At 36.4% G+C, this 19,561-nt stretch overlaps 1 protein-coding gene across 9 annotated transcripts in view; it reads left to right on the top strand.

The window, feature by feature from the left end:
- Positions 1-19,561, top strand: part of Tbc1d5 (TBC1 domain family member 5) — a 477,512-nt gene that overhangs the window by 231,352 nt on the left and 226,599 nt on the right. For all 9 annotated transcript variants that reach the window (XM_052745614.1, XM_052745612.1, XM_052745611.1 and 6 more), the window contains one exon: positions 10,018-10,087. In XM_052745614.1, the coding sequence (XP_052601574.1) occupies positions 10,018-10,087 (70 nt within the window). The remainder of the gene's footprint in view (positions 1-10,017; positions 10,088-19,561) is intronic.

Genomic DNA, 19,561 nt, shown 5'->3' with positions numbered 1-19,561 from the left:
TTAGTGTTCTGTTGCTACGAAGAGACATCATGACCATGGCAGCTCTTATAAAGGAAAACATTTCATTGGAGCTTGCTCACAGGTTCAGAAGTCCAGTTCTTTATCCCAAGCAGACATGATGCTGAAGAAGTAGCTGAAATTTGTACAACTGGATCAGCAGGCAGCAGGAAAAGAGAGAGCCACTGGGCCTCTCCAGTGCCACACTACTTCAACAAAGCAATGCCTACTTGAACAAGGCCACACCTTCTAATAGTGCCACTCCCTGGTGACCAAACATTCAAATCTGTGAGCCTGTGGAGACTATTCAATCTGATACATTCTACTCCCTGACCACCATAGGCTTGTGCCCGTATGATAATGCAAAAATGCATTCAGTCCAACTCCAAAAGTTCCCATATTTTTAACAGTTTTAATGCTGTTTAAAAGTTCAAAGTTCATATTCTCTTCTGAGACTCAAGACAATCTCTGAATTGTAACCTCTATAAAATCAAAATCAAAAAGCATCTTGCACTCTTCCAACATATAACCTACAGTGGCACAGGATACTAATCCAGATGGGCAAAAAGGGAACATAGTGAGGAAATACTGAACCAAAGCAAGACAGAAAACCAACTGGGCAATCTCCAAATTGTGCATCTCCATGTCTGATGTCAGATCCTTTCAGCTTTGTTGACTGCAACATACTTCTCTCTTTTGAGCTGTTAGCAGCTTTCCTTGGCGCAGGTATCCTATGACTCTGACATCTCCAACATCTTAGAATCTCACTTTCACAAGGGACATCCTTGGCCTCAGCAGCTTTCCTCAGCTGCAAATGGAGATTCCACAACCCACTTTTGTATCTTTGACTCTAAAGCCAGAAGCACGTGACTGAATCTGCCAAGTTCTTTTGCTTCCTAGGACTGTAATGTGTCCCCTTGTTCAAATACATTTTCACCAGCTTTCTGCTTTCTGTAACACCAAGTGCTCACAGAACTTTAAAATCCTTGAAAATATATCACATGATCCAGGTATATGAATTCAAGCTTGAATTAGAAAATGCATTTATTAATTAGGACCTACTTAAAATTTGTCCAGATATTTATCAATTTGTTACTTTGTATAAAATTATGAATAAATAACTAGTTTGTTATCTTTCATTGTATGTATGAATGTTAAATTTGATCATTAGTTTGTCATAGGTTTAAAGATGCAATCATTTTATTTCTGGTTATTGTCAGGTTTAGCAAGGCATTTCTATTAATAATTATTAAGTATAAAAGAGTAAATACAAGTTAGCATGGGTTTAGAATTTTTGTAAACTCTTTTTTATTGTTGATGTTTTTTCTGAGACAAGGTAGCACTGCTTGTCCTGGAACTGACTCTGTAGACCAGGCTGGCCTTGAACTCACAGAGTTCCACCTGCCTCTGCCTTCTCAGTTCTGGGATTAAAAGTGGGTGCCACCACCAACAGGCTTTTTGTAAACTGTTTTAAAACAGTGATTCTTTAGAAAGCACATTTTAAAATAATGTGTACTTTTCTGAATCTTTTTTTTGCAGTTTTGAAGATTTTGTAAATTTCTTAACCAAATATGAAGTTTTCAGTGAATTTTTTTCATCATGATAGATGTTTTGTAACACTCACAATATTTTTGAAAACCTTTATCTTGGACTTTTTTTTAATCTGAATTTTGAAACTTCAGGTTTGAAATATTTTTATGTTGTAGAATATTATTTTAAGGTATGTTACTTTTGTTTATGTTGTATTTGTTTAACTCTGTGAAGCTGTGTTACTGTGCCTGTCTAAAACACCTGATGGTCTAATAAAGAGCTGAACGGTCAATAGCAAGGCAGGAGAGAGACAGGTAGGGCTGGCAGGCAGAGAGGATATATTGAAGGAGAAAACTGGGAGGAGAGATCAAGGAGCTAGAGAAGGAGGAGGACTTCAGGGGCCAGCTACACTGCAAGCCATGGAGTAAGAGGGAGATTTAAAGAAGTAAGAGAACGGGAAAAGCCCAGAGGCTTAAAGGTAGACGTGATAAGTTAAGGAAAGCTGGCTACAGATAAGCCAAGCTAAGGTATTTATAACTAAGAATAAGCTTCTGTGTGTGTGAATTTATTTGGGAGCTGGGTGGCAGGCCCCCAAAAGAGAAAAAACAAAACAAAACATTAAATGAGATTAGTTACCGTTGTTAATAAATGGCATTCGTACCCTACAAATAGTTTCCTGTTGAATTTTTCAGACATCAACAAAGGAGACATTAACTCCCTAAAGTGCCGCAGTTAATGAATGTCTTTGCATTTTAAGAGGTTTTGCACACCCAATATTAATATACTCTTAAGGGACAAAAAACTTTTCTTAAGACCAAAATGTTAGTCATCTAGAGTTTAACCAAAATCTTCACTCATATTTTCCTAAGATAGTAGTTATGGATGTTGACTGATACATCAGTCTTGACTACACAGTGAGACCCTTTCTTTATGTCTTGAAATGAAAAGTTGTATGATTATCTTTGGTCTTAATACTATTTTCCAAATCTAATGAAATAATTTCTAATACTGTTTGACAACATGTCTACTTCTTAGGCAGCTCTTTTCTAAGTCTGTTTTGTTACTTTCTCTTTTGCCTACTAAGATTTTATAATTATCTACATTACAGCATTTCTAGGCAACAACTCTTTCTGGGGACAATGGTTTGAAAGGCCAGATGGTTTGTAGGCCCTTACAGTATATAGTAGAAGCTTGCTGTTATCATGGCAAGTAGCCTGTAGTGTTGGCATAGCTCAATGCTAAGTTCCATTACTACTACTAAAATAGACCGTAACTTAATGTTCTTTTTTAATTATTAGTGAAATTAATTTTTTTCTACAGTAAGACATAGTTATGTCCAGCATGGTAGAAGCTTATTATTTTGGAAAATTGCATGGATCATGGATGTTATCTAGGGAACATTTTAGAGTCTGCGTTTCTGTCAATCCCTCACCCAGAGACCCAGTCTGATAGAATTCTGTTGGTCAGGATTCATTCTGTAGTCCTGTGTCATTTGTTCTGAGTTTGCACACAGTGCAGTTCACAGAAGGTGACTGTTTCCGGGTGACAGGCTTCTGACCCACCACCTCAGCAGGTACTTTCCACAACTATTCCATCCACATGAAAACCTAGCACCACATTTGCTACCCAGCACTCATACATTTTCTGAATTCTTTGTTTTCCTCTCCTTTTCTTAGTTTTAATTTTGTGAGCGTGTTTGTGTGTGTATGGTGTATTTGTGTGCACATGGGTCTGTTCCTGTAAGCAAGAGATCAACACCATGTGGCCTCTTCTATTTTTTTCCTCTTTTATTTTGGAGACAATATCTCTTCACTGAACTTGGAGCTTGTTGTTTCTGCTGGACTGGCTGACTAAGAGTATTCTGGTAGGTCTGCCTCTATCCCCCTAAACTGGGGTTGCAGACATGATTGCCCATATTAGGCTTTTATATAAATGTTGGGATCTGAACTCAGATATTTATGCTTGTTTGAGTAAGCACTGTGCCCACTGAAACCATCTCCCTAGTCTCTCTTCTCTACTATTTAAAATATGTGATACTCAAGGTATCATGAAGATTTCACGAACCTTTACTAATATATCCTGATGGCGTGTGGGACCTCTCTTCTCTGGTACAAGATGATCTGGCTTATGAGGTTGCCCAAGAAAATATTTTCTTTGAAAAAGGGTTTTCATTACATAAAATGATAATAATTTTAATATAGAGAACTAAATTGGACCATTATTTGATCCCTATACTGTAGATAAATTAACAATAATAAAGTATAAACTCATTCAGGAATTTCTTATATTTGCCTAATGGTCAGTTCCCACATTTTTGCATAAATCATCAGTCTATGGAGGCTGATACTAGGTTTAATTTTAGAAATGATGTAGTACTCTTAGTGGCTACAATGTTAATAGATAAAAATTGACTCTTTTTACAATTTGCCTTTAACTATTGTGTGTCAGCACATGGCTATTTTTTAATAGTTTGTAGTAATATACTTTCTGGGGATATTAAATTTAATAAAAACAATTACTTTTTGCTAGTATTTTTTAAAAGATACAAATTTTCAGATCTCTACTAGACCTCTTAGTTTTTTCCTCATCTTGGTTTGCATCAAACCTCCACCCCATACACTGCTACAATCATCGATGCAACAGCACTTCTCTCACAGGTCTGAGCCTGTCTTCACTGTAAAGTGTTTTCAGTATTCATACTTAGCATGATGTGATACTTTCAAATTCAGTGCTTTCAGATGTAAACTAAAGGCACATTTGAGTAACTACACTTATTTATAGTGTTTTTCTGGCTGTTTTTAACTTAACCTAGTTTAAAATTTCTGATTCTCTCTTCTTGAAGCAGACAGATGTTTGCGCATAAAAACCCCACAGAAATTTATTGTAAAACTTCACTTAGCATGATTTCAACAGTTAATGAATCAAACCAATAAATGTCATTATCTCAACATGAGTATAGTTAAAGCTAACAGACTATCTTGAGTCTACTCACCCCTATTTTGAAATTTAAGTTATATTACTATTGGCATAATAACTTAGATTCATATATGTTAGAAATTACTATTTGAAAATACTTCATTTAAGCCAACACAAATTAAAAGCATATTTTTTCTTCAAATGCACCAAACTAATTTTTAAAAAATCTCCCTTTATTAAAAATAGACTCTTTTCTCACATAATATATCTGGATTATGGTTCCCCTCCTTTTACTATTTCTAGTTTCTCCCTACCTCCCCTCCCATCCGGATCCATTTCCTTTCTGTCTCCCATTAGGGGGGAAAAACAGACATAGGAATAATGATAAAATATAACAAAATAAAATATAATGTCCTAAAACAACTATCCCATTGGATTTGTTCAAGACAAACAGAAGGAAAAGAATCCCAGGAGCAGACACACAAATCAGAGACCCACTCATTCACACACTCAGAAATGAAAACACTAAACTGGAAGCCATAGTATATATGCAAAGGATCTGGTGGAGACCTGTGCAGGACCAGTGCGTACTTCCTCAGTCTCTGTGAATTCATATGATTTTTTGATCATGTTGATTTAGAGTGTTTTGTGTTCTTAGTGTACTCCATCTCTTCTTCAGAGGCTCTTACACTTCTACCTTCTCTTCTGAGAAGTTTCCCGAGTCCTAAGGAGAGGGATTTGATGGAGACATCCCATTTAGGGCAGAGTGTTCCAAGGTCTCTCACTCTCTGCCTAATGTCTGGCTGTGGGTCTTTGTATTTGTTCTGATGTGTTGGAGGAGGAAACTTCTCTGATGATGGCTGAGAAAGGCACTGATCTATGAGCTTAGCAAAATGTTATTAGGAGTCATTTTATTTTTTTGTAGACCAGTAGTATTTGGTTTTACGATAGGTCCCTGGTTTTTGGTCACCTAAGCAGTGTTTTGTATGAGTTTCATCTCATGGAGTAGGCCTTAAGACAAATCAGATATTAGTTGGTTGCTTTTACAAGCTTTGTGCCACCATTATATCTTACAGGCAGGATTCCATTGTCAACCAAAGGGTTTCTGAGCTGAGTTGTTGCTTACATTTCTCTTTTGGTATCCTATAGAGTATCTTCCTGTACCAAAAGTGCTAGAACATAGAGGTGAAAGCTCTGTGTAGGCACCAGCTCGACTTTGGCATGTTCAGTGAGTTGTGTAGCTGTTGTCTTCAGCAATGTAGCCTTGCTCTCAGTTTGTGGAGAACAACCCATTGCCTTCGCTTGTTTGGAGTTTCCTGTGGCACCTCGAAGCCAACAACTCAGTTCAGTGTACCCAATCCCAGCACTGGACATTTCATTTGGTGACAAGAGATGGGCCAAACTGTTTTAATTTTGTTATGAAATCATTTTACAAAGTTGCTTACCAATTAATAAAAATACAATAGTATGTATTTGTAGCCACAGGAATTGGTCAGTTGTACCTATAGATATAAACTATTATATTTTGTAAATTATTATATATCATAACATTGAATGTGTATACTGTATAGTTGTGTGTAATTCATACACATACTTAAATTATATAAGCTGAATTAAAATACCCAGATTACTTTGTATACTGGGTTTTGAAATATCTTTAAAATGAGAATTGTATTCTAAAAATTGTCTATATTGTTAGTTAAATTACTTTTCAAGCAAGGAAATTTATTATCCTAAAAACACAATTCAGTGTTTGTCATATATGAACACTTTCTGTAAGTTTAATTTTGTGTGTGTGTGTGTGTGTGTGTGTGTGTGTGTGTGTGTGTGTGTGTGTGTGTGTATCTGTCTGTCTATCTGTGTGAATGCAAATCTGTACATTCTTGTTTCACTTACTGCTACTTATCTGACAACTTGTTTCTCAAATTAGAATAAGAACTGAAAACATCATATTAAACTCTCTTGCACCCTCTGTTGTTATTTTGGGAGAACACTACATGTGGGTTCCAAGATTTTTATTGTCATTACACTTATTTCCTTTACTTTTAAAATTAGTACTTACTCTACTACATTTAAAGGCAAATTAGAATCAGCCTTATAGTACATTTGTTTGAAGTTTTCATTTGGTGTTTTCTTAGTCTGTAGCTGTGCTGTTAGCATGTCCCAGTTTAAATGGAGGCTGAGCTTTCTGTTGTCTGTGATTTCTCCTCCAAATAAAAATTCCTACAGGACATAACATATTGCATGTACAATTTTCTAGAATTACAAACTCTGTCTTTTGTTTTGTTTTGTAAACCTTTCAAAAGTCAGGTCTCCTCCAATATAAGAATCTAAAACATATATACTAAAATTAAGAATCTATAACTATAAGGAACAGATGTTTTCATAAACATTTGCTATAATTATTCAACTATAGGATTGAAAGAATAAAGCAGTTTTTCCCACTTCAAAACTTCATTGCCTTTTCCCCATATAACAAACTCTGAAATCTTTTCACAAATATCGCTAGTGAAACAGTTCAACCCTGTATTTGATATGTTTTTGAGAAGGAAAAACTGCTTTTTGTTTCCCTATTACATTCTTTTGCATCTTGAAAATTATAGTTAATAGGGCATTTTCAAGAGTGACAATTACAAACTATAGAAAACCTTTGCCACATTTTATGATAAAACATGGTTATTAAAAAAAAAAAAAGCCAGACATGGTATTGTAAGCTTTTTAACCCAGCAGAGGAGGGAACCTCATCTACATAGCCAGTACCGGGCCAGCCAGAGCTCTATAGAGAGACACTTAGAATTGGGACCCATCCCTGATGCATGAGCCGGCTTTTTGGAGCCTAGTGCCTATGGGAGATACTTTACACAGCCTTGGTGCAGGGAGGAGGGGCTTGGACCTGCCTCAGCTGAATGTTCCAGGCTCTGCTGACTCCCCATGGGAGACCTTGCCTTGGAGGAGCTGGGAATGGGGGTTGGGTTACTGGGGAAGGCTGGAGGGCAGGAGGGAGGAGGAGAGGGGAATCTGTGGTTGGTATGTAAAATGAATAGAAAAATCTCTTAATAATAATAATAAAAGAAAACAAAACAAACAAAAGCCCCACAACTTTTTGAATTTGTTTCTTTATATTTTATCTTAAAAATCCAGCTTAAATGAACAAGAAATTTGTGGTAATATTTTGTATATTTAAATAATCATAATCAGCTGGGCAGTGGTGGCACACACCTTTAATGCTTAAGTGCTTAACACCCAGCACTCAGGAGGCAGAGGCAGGCAGATCTCTGTGAGTTCGAGGCCAGCCTGGCTTGCAGATTGAATTCCAGGACAGCCAAAGCAGAGAAACCCTGTCTCAAAAAACCAAAAAAAAAAAAAAAAAAAGAAAATCATAATCTTTATTTTTAAGGAGAAAGAAGACTCTGATTTTCAATGTATCTTATACTTGTTCTGTACTGATTTTAGAATGCCTTACAAGAAGTGTCTGCATACTGTTGAAGAGCGTGTGTTACAGAAAACTTCTGTTTAATGAACTGAGATACTGTTTCTTCTATCTTTTCAATTTATGTAGATACTATTAATTTATAACAGAAATAAAATGTTCTTTGTGTAGTCAAATCCATATATTCAAAGAATTAGCGTACACACAGCTATGGTATTCTTAAACATTTAAGTTTTGAATATTTTTAAAATAGTGTCTCCGTTTTTGAAGGCTGAAATCTATTTTAAGTATTAAGCAAAGAACAAAAACAGCCAAGTGATCAGAAACACCCTGGAAGGATACTTTGAAAAAAGAATCACATTAAAAGGCTCAGCATGACAACTGAGTCTATTTCTGAACATTTGAAAGTGCTGCTCATGCTTGCAAAGTCTGTCTTAGGTAGAGTTAATGTTTCCATGTGACACAGCACAAGGCTGTCATACAAATTACATTCCAGTTTCCAGTAGCCATTTAATGAGTGGCGTAATTATGGAATCAAAGTACCTACTGTTATATACAATAATTTAAATTGCCAGGCAGTGCTGGCACACACCTTTAATCCCAGCACTTGGGAGGCCGAGCCAGGCAGATCTTTGTGAGTTCAAGGCCAGCCTGGGCTACAGAGTGAGTTCCAGGAAAGGCGCAAAGCTACACACAGAAACCCTGTCTCAGAAAAAAAAAAAAAATTAAATTAATCTCATTTTTAAACTGAATTCTTTACAATTACTATTTGATGTGACCAAGTCTACTGTGATGGTCTCTAGTAAAACCTAAAATATTTCATTATAAATCAAAATTACAAGTCATAATTGAAAAAATCATTAAATTTTTAAGCTTTTAAATGTAAAATGATGTTGAAAGTTACATTGCATGGATTAGAAGTGCAAAATTTAAGTACATACTGTTCATAATTTGTTTTGAGGAAGAAATGATATATTTAATAGTGTACTGCTTCATAAAAACTATATTTTAAAATATATATTTAATGAAATAAACTCTCAAATTTCTAACTAGAAGAATTTTTTATCCTGGGGTATTGCTAAGCTTTTAAAATATTTTTAAAATTTTGTTTTCTTGTACATTATCTATGCCCATACATATTGATTCATTCTAAATTTGATTTCACCAATATTCTTGTTTTTTAAGTGAAAAAAATGTTATTACAGAAAACATGTTTATTGCTATGAAGAGACACCATGACCATGGCAACTCTTAGAAAACATTTAACTGGGGCTTGCTTAAGGTTTTAGAGGTTCTATCCATTATCATCATGACAGAGAGCATAGTGGTGTACAGGCAGACATGGTGCTGGAAAAGTAGCTGAGAGCCCTACATTGCAGGCAACAGAAGATAGACTGTAATGCTGGGTGGTAGCTTGTGCATAGGAGAATTCCAAGCCCACCTCCACAGTGACACACTTCCTCCAATAAGTCCACACTCCCTCATAGCGCCTCTCTTTTTGGGGCCATTTTCTTTTAAACCATCACAAAACACTAATGTCTTTTGGTGAAATTTTGTTACATGTTTTGTATTTCTGCATTTTTAAACAGTTCAAACATGGCATTAACAACAGTTAATAATGACATATTTTGGAAGAAATGTTGAGATATACTAGAAGCTTCCTAAAGTATGTTCTTGATCACCATCCCCCTTGTCTGTATTTCTTTTACCTGTCTACTTAGGAGAGTGCTGGATAGTGTAGCAGATTTTTAGCTTTGTTTTCTGCCTATATCCATTTTCTAACAAAAGATTGCCTTTGTTCATAAATATTAGCATGTAATTTAATGGTTTATAAGCTTCCATGTTTCTGCGAGTCATAGAAAATAATCGCATCATACTTTACTTTTCCTATTAGCAATTATGTTGATAGTGCTTCTACCTAAATTGGGAGTTTGGTATTAGTTTGTATGTTGACAGCCACATGAACTTTTACCTAAAAGAGTCAGAGTACAGAAGATAATTGGGAGATAGAAAAGGAATAATGTATGTGTGTTGTTTTGAAATTTTATAGCTGCCAATACATAGAGTTGTCACACAGTGCTTTTTAAGTGAAATATTCACTTTTACAATTTCTGTTATCTCATTATATTTATTTCTGTGTCTAGGAGATCCAAGTCAAAATGGAAAAAGAACTAATTCTACTATAGATTCTGAAGGAACCTTTAATTCATACACGTAAGTGATAATTACATGCACATACAGTTTTACAAGGTATCGTAGAAAACACAACTTTTATAGAATTGTGGTCTCAGAATAGCAGGAACTTATAACCATGTCTTTATCACATGTGTAAAGACAGGATAGTGTGCTATCTGGCAGTCTACCAGCTTAAGAAATAACAAAAACAAAGCATCCTAAGTTAAGTACATATTTTGTCTTTTTGTCTCATTAATGGTTTCATCCTGACTTAAATTTTGGTTAAGTAAATGTTTATGAATTTTGTGCTTTATTGCATGAAAAGCAAAGAAAAAATTAAATATTTCCAATAATATTTGAAAGTTTGTATAATGAACCAAAATGTTTAAATTATGTTTTTTCCTTATAGGAAAACCCCTGCAAATTCAGTACTAGTATTTTAAGCATATAAGTAGCAATCAGATAAATAAATTCTTTAATTGAGATACGTTGTCCTGATGATTAATTAGTAGTTCTAATATATATACTAACACTTTGAGACATGCACATGAACACTGTACACTTGGCAACTCATTGCGTTCTGAGCTTTCTTTGTGTATGTATTCCATTTCATCATTGGAGCTACATCATTTATGTCTTCAGATTACAGGCATGTTGTTAGCTTTTACACTAGAGCCCTGGATGTAGGAGGCACTTGTTAGGGATATTGTGAATAATACCATTATTACAATCTTCTTATGAATTCCTGAAGTGATATGGTAATTTAAATATTTGACGTCCTTATTGTGTAGTAGTTGGAGCTTGTATAAGTTATCAGTCGGTCAGTTGTCACTGATAATACAAAAGGCTAGTGTTGCCGTGATACTGTAGAGGGCTCATACTTCTCCTCATGCTTTCATTGTACCCATGTTACCTTTAAAGGATGCGGTTCTCCTAAGCCTCCTTTTAGTCTAAAAGTATAATGTGAAGTTTGAAATGTGACATAGTAAATAACAGACAAATCCCCTATTTGAACACGTCATGGCTGATCAAAATAACCAACAAAGGTGAATATAAAAGAAAAATAATTATCTATATCTTGGCATGTAACTGAGGAGTATTGATATGTATGGAATCTATGGTTATGATACAATGTTTTTAAAGTACAAGTGCAATAACAACAAATGGAAAATGATATTACAATGGAAAGTCATTTCCTTCTTGTCTGTGTACATTTTGTTGATAAATTTTATAATTACATTCATATTTTAACTAATTACACTAAAAAGATATTTTAATATGAAGACAGTATTGTGTTATAGTTTATTCTGTCCTTAACTAGTTCAGAGATTAAAATACTCATTATTGAGTGATAATTTTGTTTTGAAAATGAGCTATTATTGCAACTTACTGCACAGTGAATACTTTTGTTAACTAAATATTTTTAATTAATGCCTGTCATTTTTATAATATTAGGATATTAATTTATTGTCTTTTAAAAGTGCAAGGGAAAAAGATCAAGTAGTATAGTATGTGAAAGTGGGTTTTTGATGGTTGGCAGGCCAATGCTGCTATTAAATGGTATTATAGTATTTAAGGTATGAAATTAGGATTTCTTTTTACCCTGTAGGCAATAGCTCTTATAATGTAATTAGCTTATTTTAAATTTGACATTTAGGTTAAATGTAGAATTCACCAAAATACAGCTCTGGAGTATATTTTCATATTAATTTTTACTGACTAAAGAAACTCTTGCAGAATCACTTTGCAGTAGCAGCAGAATGTTCAGTACAATTTACTTTTGAACATGTGAATTCTTTTTGTTATCATTCTAGGTCTTTTAAACTAACTTGAAATAGGTCACCAGAAAAAATGTTTAGCTTCAGGCTTTCAAAACAATGTTTTGTGTAGCAAATTTACCTTTATGTTATCTAAACAACCTCAAACATAGGTTTGTTGTTGTATTTTTTGTTTGTTTTGTTTGCATTTTGTTGTTTGTTTTTGAGACAGAATCTCTCTACATAGTCCTGGCTGGCCTTGAACGCACAGAGACCTGCCTTCCTCTACCTCCTTAGTGCTGGCATTAAAGGCATGCACCACACCTGGCTAGAAATCTTCAACTTCATAGGTAAGACACTTGATACCTTAGACCTCCTCAGGAGAGACCAAGCATCCTCATGTTGTTATCTAGGATGAGTACATCTGTAACATGACTATGGAATTTCTAACAAGCCTCTTTCCCACAAGTTTTTAAAGGACTGAGAAAAAGTATATGAATGAAATCTTCTTGAAGATCTGAGTGCAAAGCCATGGAATTATTATTTCTGATCACCCATCTCGGCTAGTAACATATTTGCCTTAGTTTTCATCATGGGCACCCCTTCCATTTTGTAGCGTCCGTCTTGTATTGGGCACCTTAACCTTTTGCATATTTGTTTTTGTTTTTGGTTTTATTCTTCTGGCATTTCTCATACATTACATCCTGATGGCAATTTCCCTTCCCTCCACTCCTTCCATTTCTAACCCCACGACCTTCTCTCTCCCCCAGATCCACTGCTCCTCTGTTTCTCTTCAGAAAAGAGCAGTCTTCCCAGGGATATCAACCAAACACAGCAAAACAAATTACAATAAAACTAGGCACAATCCCTCAGATAAAGGCTGAACAAGACCACCCAGTAGGAGGAAAAGGGGCCCCAAGAGCAGGCAAAAGGGTCAGAGGCAGCCCCTGCTCCCACTGTTAGGAGTCCTGCATTAACACTAAGCTAGGGTTGGGGATTTAGCTCAGTGGTAGAGCACTTGCCTAGCAAGCACAAGACCCTGGGTTCGGTCCTCAGCTCCAAAAAAAACAAACAAACAAACAAAAACACTCAGCTAAACAACCACAACATGTATGCAGAGGACCTAGCTTAGACCCCTACACAGTCCATGTTTGTCTATTCAGTATCTGTGAGCTTCTATGAGCCCTGCTTAGTTGATTTTGTGGGCAGTGATCCTCCCCTACTTCCACAGGATTTCCTGAGCTCTGGCTAATGTTTGGCTATGTATCTGTTCCAATCACTTGATGGATGAAGCCTCTCTAATGACAGTTGGGCTAGGCACCAATCTATGAGTATAGCAGACTATCATTAGGAATCATCTCATTGACTTTTTGTTTTGTTTTGTTTTTGTCAGTCTGCTCTGGGATGTCTTTCTGTATGCTGTGAATATATGTTGCTCCCATTGTCTAATAAATAAAGTTGTTTTGGCCTAAGGCAAGGCAGCTTAGAGGCAAGTGGGAAATCCAAGCAGAGAGACAGGAAGAAGAAAGGTAGAGAGAGATGCAAGCCAGCCGCCCAAGGAGCAAGATATAATGGGACCCAGGTAAAGCCACAGAACACATGGCGAAACATAGATTAGTAGAAACAGGTTAATTTAAGATGAAAGAGCTAGCTAGCAAGAAGCCTGGCCTATGGGCCATACAGTTTGTAAATAATATTAAGCCTCTGAATGATTATTTTATAAGTGGCTGCTGGACCGTAGGGCCGGCTGGGACTGGAGAAACCTTCGGGCACCAGCCTTGTTTGAGTCTATCCTAGTTCTCTTGGCTATCCAGGCTCTGGTCCCTGGCTATCTAGTCATTGACTCCCTCTTGTTGCATTGGCCCCAAATTGGACCAGTCATTGGTTGGCCACTCCTACAATTTCTGTGCCACCATTACCCCAGCCCATCTTTCAGCCAGGACAGATTGTAGATTGAAGGTTTTATGTCTGGGTTGGTGTCCCGGTCTTTGCTAGAGTCAGACTAGTAGATTCCAGGTGGTTTCCACAGCGCTGGGTTTCCACATCGCTCCTCCCCAATGCCTCACAATTTCAATCATCTCTTCCATTACTCTCTCCCTCCACTCCCTCCAATTCCTCACCTAATCCCTACTATTCTCATCCCCATCGGCCCCCAGTCTACCCACAAAATCGTTTTTATTTCTCCTTCCTGGGAAGATCCATGCTTCCCCCCTGGAACTCTCCTTGTTACTTAGTGTCTCTAGGTCTGCGGGTTTTAGCATGGTTATGCTTTACTTAACAACTGGCTTGAGGCTAGCACATCCTAGACTAGCACTCCAAACTAAGCTATATCTCCAGCACACAAGATCTCATTATATGACCTAAGCTGACCTTGAACTTCTTAAGTAGCTAATTAAGTAGTAACTTCCAATGTAGCTAAAATTCCAGGCCTGACACAACAGGCCTGGTTATAATCTCCCTTTTTGTTCTTGTATTATTGTAATGTTATATTAGCAAGTTTCAAGAGTTTGTAGTTTGTTGTGTTTGTTGGTTACTTTAACAAATATCTAAATATTGAATATGGGATGAAATAATGATTGCAAATGCATTGATGACTTTGGACAAGCCTTATACTGTGTGTACACTTTGAAGTGAGGATAATAAAATGTAGTTCATATGAGAAATGTCAAGTGATAAATGCTGAATATTAATTGCTTTTATTGTTCCAACAAACGTCACTGTCATCTTCAAGCTTTTGGTATTGGTTGTATAATGAAAAAGTAACCTTTTTTTTGTCTAATTTGAACCTAGGTCTGTCTATGTAATCCTAGTCGGAACTCTCTATGTAGACCAGGCTGACCTTGAACTCTGAACTGCCTGCTTCTACCTCCTGAGTCTGGGATTAAAGGCTTGTACCACCATTCCCAAATTAAAGGAATCATGGAGCTCCATCCCTGAGACACAGTGTTCCCATTACCTTTGTGTAACAAATTCTACAGCCTGGTGGTGGTGATACATACCTTTAATCCCAGCACGCAGAAGGCAGAGGCAAGTGGATCTATGTGATTTTGAGGCCAACCTGGTCTACATAGTGAGTTCGAGGACAGCCAGAACTACACAGAGAAACCCTGTCTCAAAAAACAAAACAAAAAACCAAAACAAAACAAAATCTACGACTGTTAAAGGTGAGGGGAAGTTGTTGCACTATTAAAATCACGGATTGATATCTGGAACTTGAACAAGTAAGTTCTGAACTATAAAAATCAGGGGACTCTAAGTGTAGCTTTGTGAGCCTAATGCTTATATAGACTTTTTTAAAAAAATAGCCAAGTTTTATTTGGCATTTCTATGTTCATGTCATTTGTCTTCATTGATTCAAATAGAACATACTTGTAATTAACTCTCAGAGCGCCAGAAAGGTTATTACACAATGCCTTGTTTTAGAGGTTTTGGTTAAAATTTGATTGTATATCTCCTAACCATTTAAAATGGAAAATTTCTAAAAACTGAGATGTCATTGATTTTATTGATCATATTTTATACTTTTTTAAAGAACAGTGTTAATGTCTTCTGTCAGACATTGATCTTTATTTCTAATGTAACTGTGGTGGTATTGTGTTCCCCAAAATATTGTGCACCCTAATAAACTTATCTGGGATCAGAGACAGAACAGCCACTAGATACAAAGGCTAGAAAATGGTGGCACTCACACCTTTAATCCTAGCACTCCAGAGGTAGAAATCCCTCTGGATCTCTGTGAGTTCAAGGCCACACTGGAACCGGCCAGGCATGGTGACACACGCCTTTAATCCCAGAAAGTGAGCCTTTAGTCCCAGGGAGTGGTGGTTGAAAGCAGAAAGGTATATAAGGCGTGAGGACCAGAAACTAGAAACATTTGGCTGGTTAAGCTTTTAGCTGGTTAAGCTTCAGGCTTTCGAGCAGCACAGTTCAGCTGAGAGCCATTGGGATGAGGACACAGAAGCTTCCAGTCTGAGGAAACAAGACCAGCTGAGAAGTTGGCCAGGTGAGGTTAGCTGTGGCTTGTTCTGCCTCTCTGATCTTCCAGCTTTGCCCCAATACTTGGCTCCAGGTTTGTTTTATTAATAAGAACTTTTAAGATTCATGCTACATGTAACCATCTAACAGAATCTTGCAGAGGCTGAGAGAAGACAGTAAGTCTGGAGAAGATGCCTAACCGGCTCTGTAGAAGGGCAGCTGACCTTTACTATATCTCTAAATATTCTTTTAAAGAAATAATAAGATAGTGTTCTACACAAGTTCAGAGAATATGAATTGTTGAGTTAATGTAGTGCTTTTTTCAGACTTTTAAAGTATAATTCTAATATAGAAAAGAACTCCATTTTCACCTCATATATCAGTAAGACCTAGGTTGGGTTGATATAGCCAAAAACCTACTATAAATTGGGTTTACTAGTCAATTTGTTTAGAAAAACTCAGACCAGTTGCTTCATATTCTCTTAGAAACTAGAAATATTGTTTAATTTTCATTTGTTGTCCTGTATAAATAGCATAAAGATCTTTGATTCTCATTTTCCATATTCTGTATATGCAGTGGTAAAGCATGGAATTTATTTACTTTTTTCTATTTAATTCTACGTAGCTGCATTTATGAGTATTTTTCCACAAGCTATACCAATCAGGAATATTTTTTTCTAGATTTTGACAACTGAATAATCTTCCAGTAATAATTTTTTACTTTTCTTTTTTCTTTTCTATTTCTCTTTTTGTTTGTTTGTTTGGTTGGTTGGTTTTGGTTTTTCAAGACTGTGCTCCTCTGTGTAGCCCTGGCTGTCCTGGAACTCATTCTATAGACCAGGCTGGCCTTGAACTCAGATCCACCCAGCCTCTGCCTCCCAAGTGCTGGGATTAAAGGCATGCTCCATCACTGCCCAGGTCCCAGTAATAATTTTTAGGTACAATGTTACAGACTTTAGTAGCCACATAAAATAATGAAAACCTTTGATGTTCAGTGTAGATGATGAATCTATCCCGCACACCTGTTCCTGAATAACCAGTCAGAGGCTTAATATTAATTACAAACTGTTTGACTTATGGCTCAGGCTTATTACTAGCTAGTTCTTACATCTTAAATTAATCCATTTCTGTTAATCTGTGTATTGCCACGTGGCCGGTGACTTGCCCTTAATTTCACATTTGCTTCTTGGGTGGCTCATTGGTGTCTCCCTGACTCCACGCTCTTCTCTCTCTATCTCTGCTTGGAATACCTGCCTGGCTCTATTCTGCCTTGCCATAGACCAAAGCAGCTTTCTTTATTAACTAATGGGAGCAGCACATATTCAGAGTACAAAAAGAGTTCAGTTACGAGTCTTACCCACTAAACCGAAGATTGTAGTGATTTACTTAGGAATCCTAGGAATTTAAATAAATGAGTTACTTGGGTGAAAAGGAAACTGTACAACACTTGTGTGTGCCTTTTAAAGGGCTAATAAATTACACACTTGGTCTAGTGGAATGACTTGTTACTTAAAAGTCTTATGAAAATTTGAATCTCCCACACACATACAGGCTTCCTCCTCTACTCCTTCCTTCTCTTTTCTCCTGCCTTGTTTAGTCAAGGTTTTGCTGTGTAGTAGCTCAGACAGGGTTCAGACACTGCACCCTCCTGGAGTTGCCTCCTGATTATTGGGGTTTATGTGTACAACCATGCCTGACTATATTATGATTTTTTAATTATTAGTAATTGTATATTAGCATAACCAATTATTATTAATAAAAAGTCACATTTATTTGTGTTTTTAATTTTTTCTTAAAAATACTATATTTTATGTTCTTAAAGAACTTTTATTGAAAGCAGTAAAGGGAATTTTCCACCTTTATGTATCTTGCTTCATCTCTTTTGGGAAAGCAAAAAAAAAGGTAATTTGTCTTCATTATCAACACTTCCAAAGTTGCTTATTTTTCTCAAAATGGTGTGCTCTGTACCTCATTCAGTCTACCAAATTGTAGAGTTGGTTTTTGCATTTAAAGTTAAATCTTTTGTGAACTTTCTTCAATCATTAAGTTTAAAAATTAAGCCAAAAATTTTACACAAAGATGTTCGTGCATATCATTTATAACCAATAACTCGGAGAATTTAATTTCAGGCAGTACCTTTTACATTTATGTGTTAGTGTGTCCTGTATATCAATGAAATGATAACCAAACATTGGTTTAAAAAACACAGAATGGGGCTGGAGAGATGGCTCAGAAATTGAGCACTGGTTGTTCTTCCAGATGTCCTGAGTTCAATTCCTATCACACACATCTATGAGATCTGGTGCCCTGTGAATTAAAATAGGAAACCACACACACACACACATGCACACACACACACACACACACACACACACACACACACACACACACGCACACAGAATGGGCAAAAGCTATTGGACACTTGAAATTAAAAAATCCATATTCTGATAACATTGTAAGAATATTATTTTGCCTATTTGGTTATTTTTAAGAATATACATTAACTCATAGAGATGAATTTGTTTGTTGGCGTACCAAGTATAATAGCGAGCAGCCTAAATTCTTCATCTTTTTCCCTCTCTACCCAATCATCTTATAACCCTCTGACCTTGCTGTTCCCATTACTTAATGCAGTCTCATGCTGTAGGAAGTAGAAGAGGATGAAGATTCCCTTAGGATTCCTGGAGGACTGCTGTGCTGCTTGTGTGGTATTGCCTGTATTTTATTGTGAATCTATAATTACATGATACAATATCTGAATTCTTTAGAATTAACAGGTGACTTAAGAAATCAGTTTTTTTAAACTTTTCTTTTCATTTTTATTTATTTATTTATTTTTCTATTATCAGCTTGATACAGTATAAATTCTTATCCTAATAGTGAAATGTTTCATTGAGGCTTGCCCAGTAATTGAATAAAAACAAAGCTTATTATAAGCCACAGTCATCCTAGGGTCCCCCCCTGCTATATAGCCTCCCTGGTTCTGTGGGTTGCAGTCTGATTGTTCTTTGCTTTATATCTAGAATTCACTTATGAGTGAGTACATACCATGTTTGTCCTTCTGGGTCTGGGTTACCTCACTCAGGATGATATTTTCTAGTTCTATCCATTTGCCTGCAAATTTCATGTTGTCATTGTTTTTCTCTGCTGAGTATAGTACTCCATTGTGTATATGTACCATATTTTCTTAATCCATTCTTCAGTTGAAGGGCATCTAGGTTGTTTCCAGGTTCTGGCTATTACAAATAATGCTGCTATGAACATAGTTGAGCAAGTGTCCTTGTGGTATGATTGAGCATCCTTTGAGTATATGCCCAAGAGTGGTATGGCTGGGTCTTGAGGTAGATCGATTCCCAATTTTCTGAGAAACCGCCATACGGATTTCCACAGTGACTGTACAAGTTTGCACTCCCACCAACAGTGGAGGAGTGTTCCCTTTGCTCCGCATCCTCTCCAACATAGGCTGTCATTAGTGTTTTTGATCTTAGCCATTCTGACAGGTGTAAGGTGGTATCTCAGAGTCGTTAGTCAAACTTTCACTATTTGCAGATGATATGATAGTATACCTAAGTGATCCCACGAATTCTATCAGAGTGTGGGAACTTCTACAGCTGATATACACCTTCAAGTAATGTGGCAGGATACAAGATCAACTCAAAAAAATGAGTAGCCCTCCTATACACAAATGATAAAAGAGCTGAGAAAGAAATCAGAGAAGCATCACCCTTTACAATAGCCACAAATAATATAAAATACCTTGGGGTAACACTAACTAAACAAG

The sequence above is a fragment of the Peromyscus californicus genome, unplaced genomic scaffold (genome assembly GCF_007827085.1).
Source record: "Peromyscus californicus insignis strain IS unplaced genomic scaffold, ASM782708v3 Scaffold_19__1_contigs__length_69161282, whole genome shotgun sequence".
NCBI classification, from domain to species: Eukaryota; Metazoa; Chordata; class Mammalia; order Rodentia; family Cricetidae; genus Peromyscus; species Peromyscus californicus.
The sequence above is the reverse complement of the archived record's forward strand: the minus strand, read 5'-3'. Positions and strand labels throughout refer to the sequence as shown.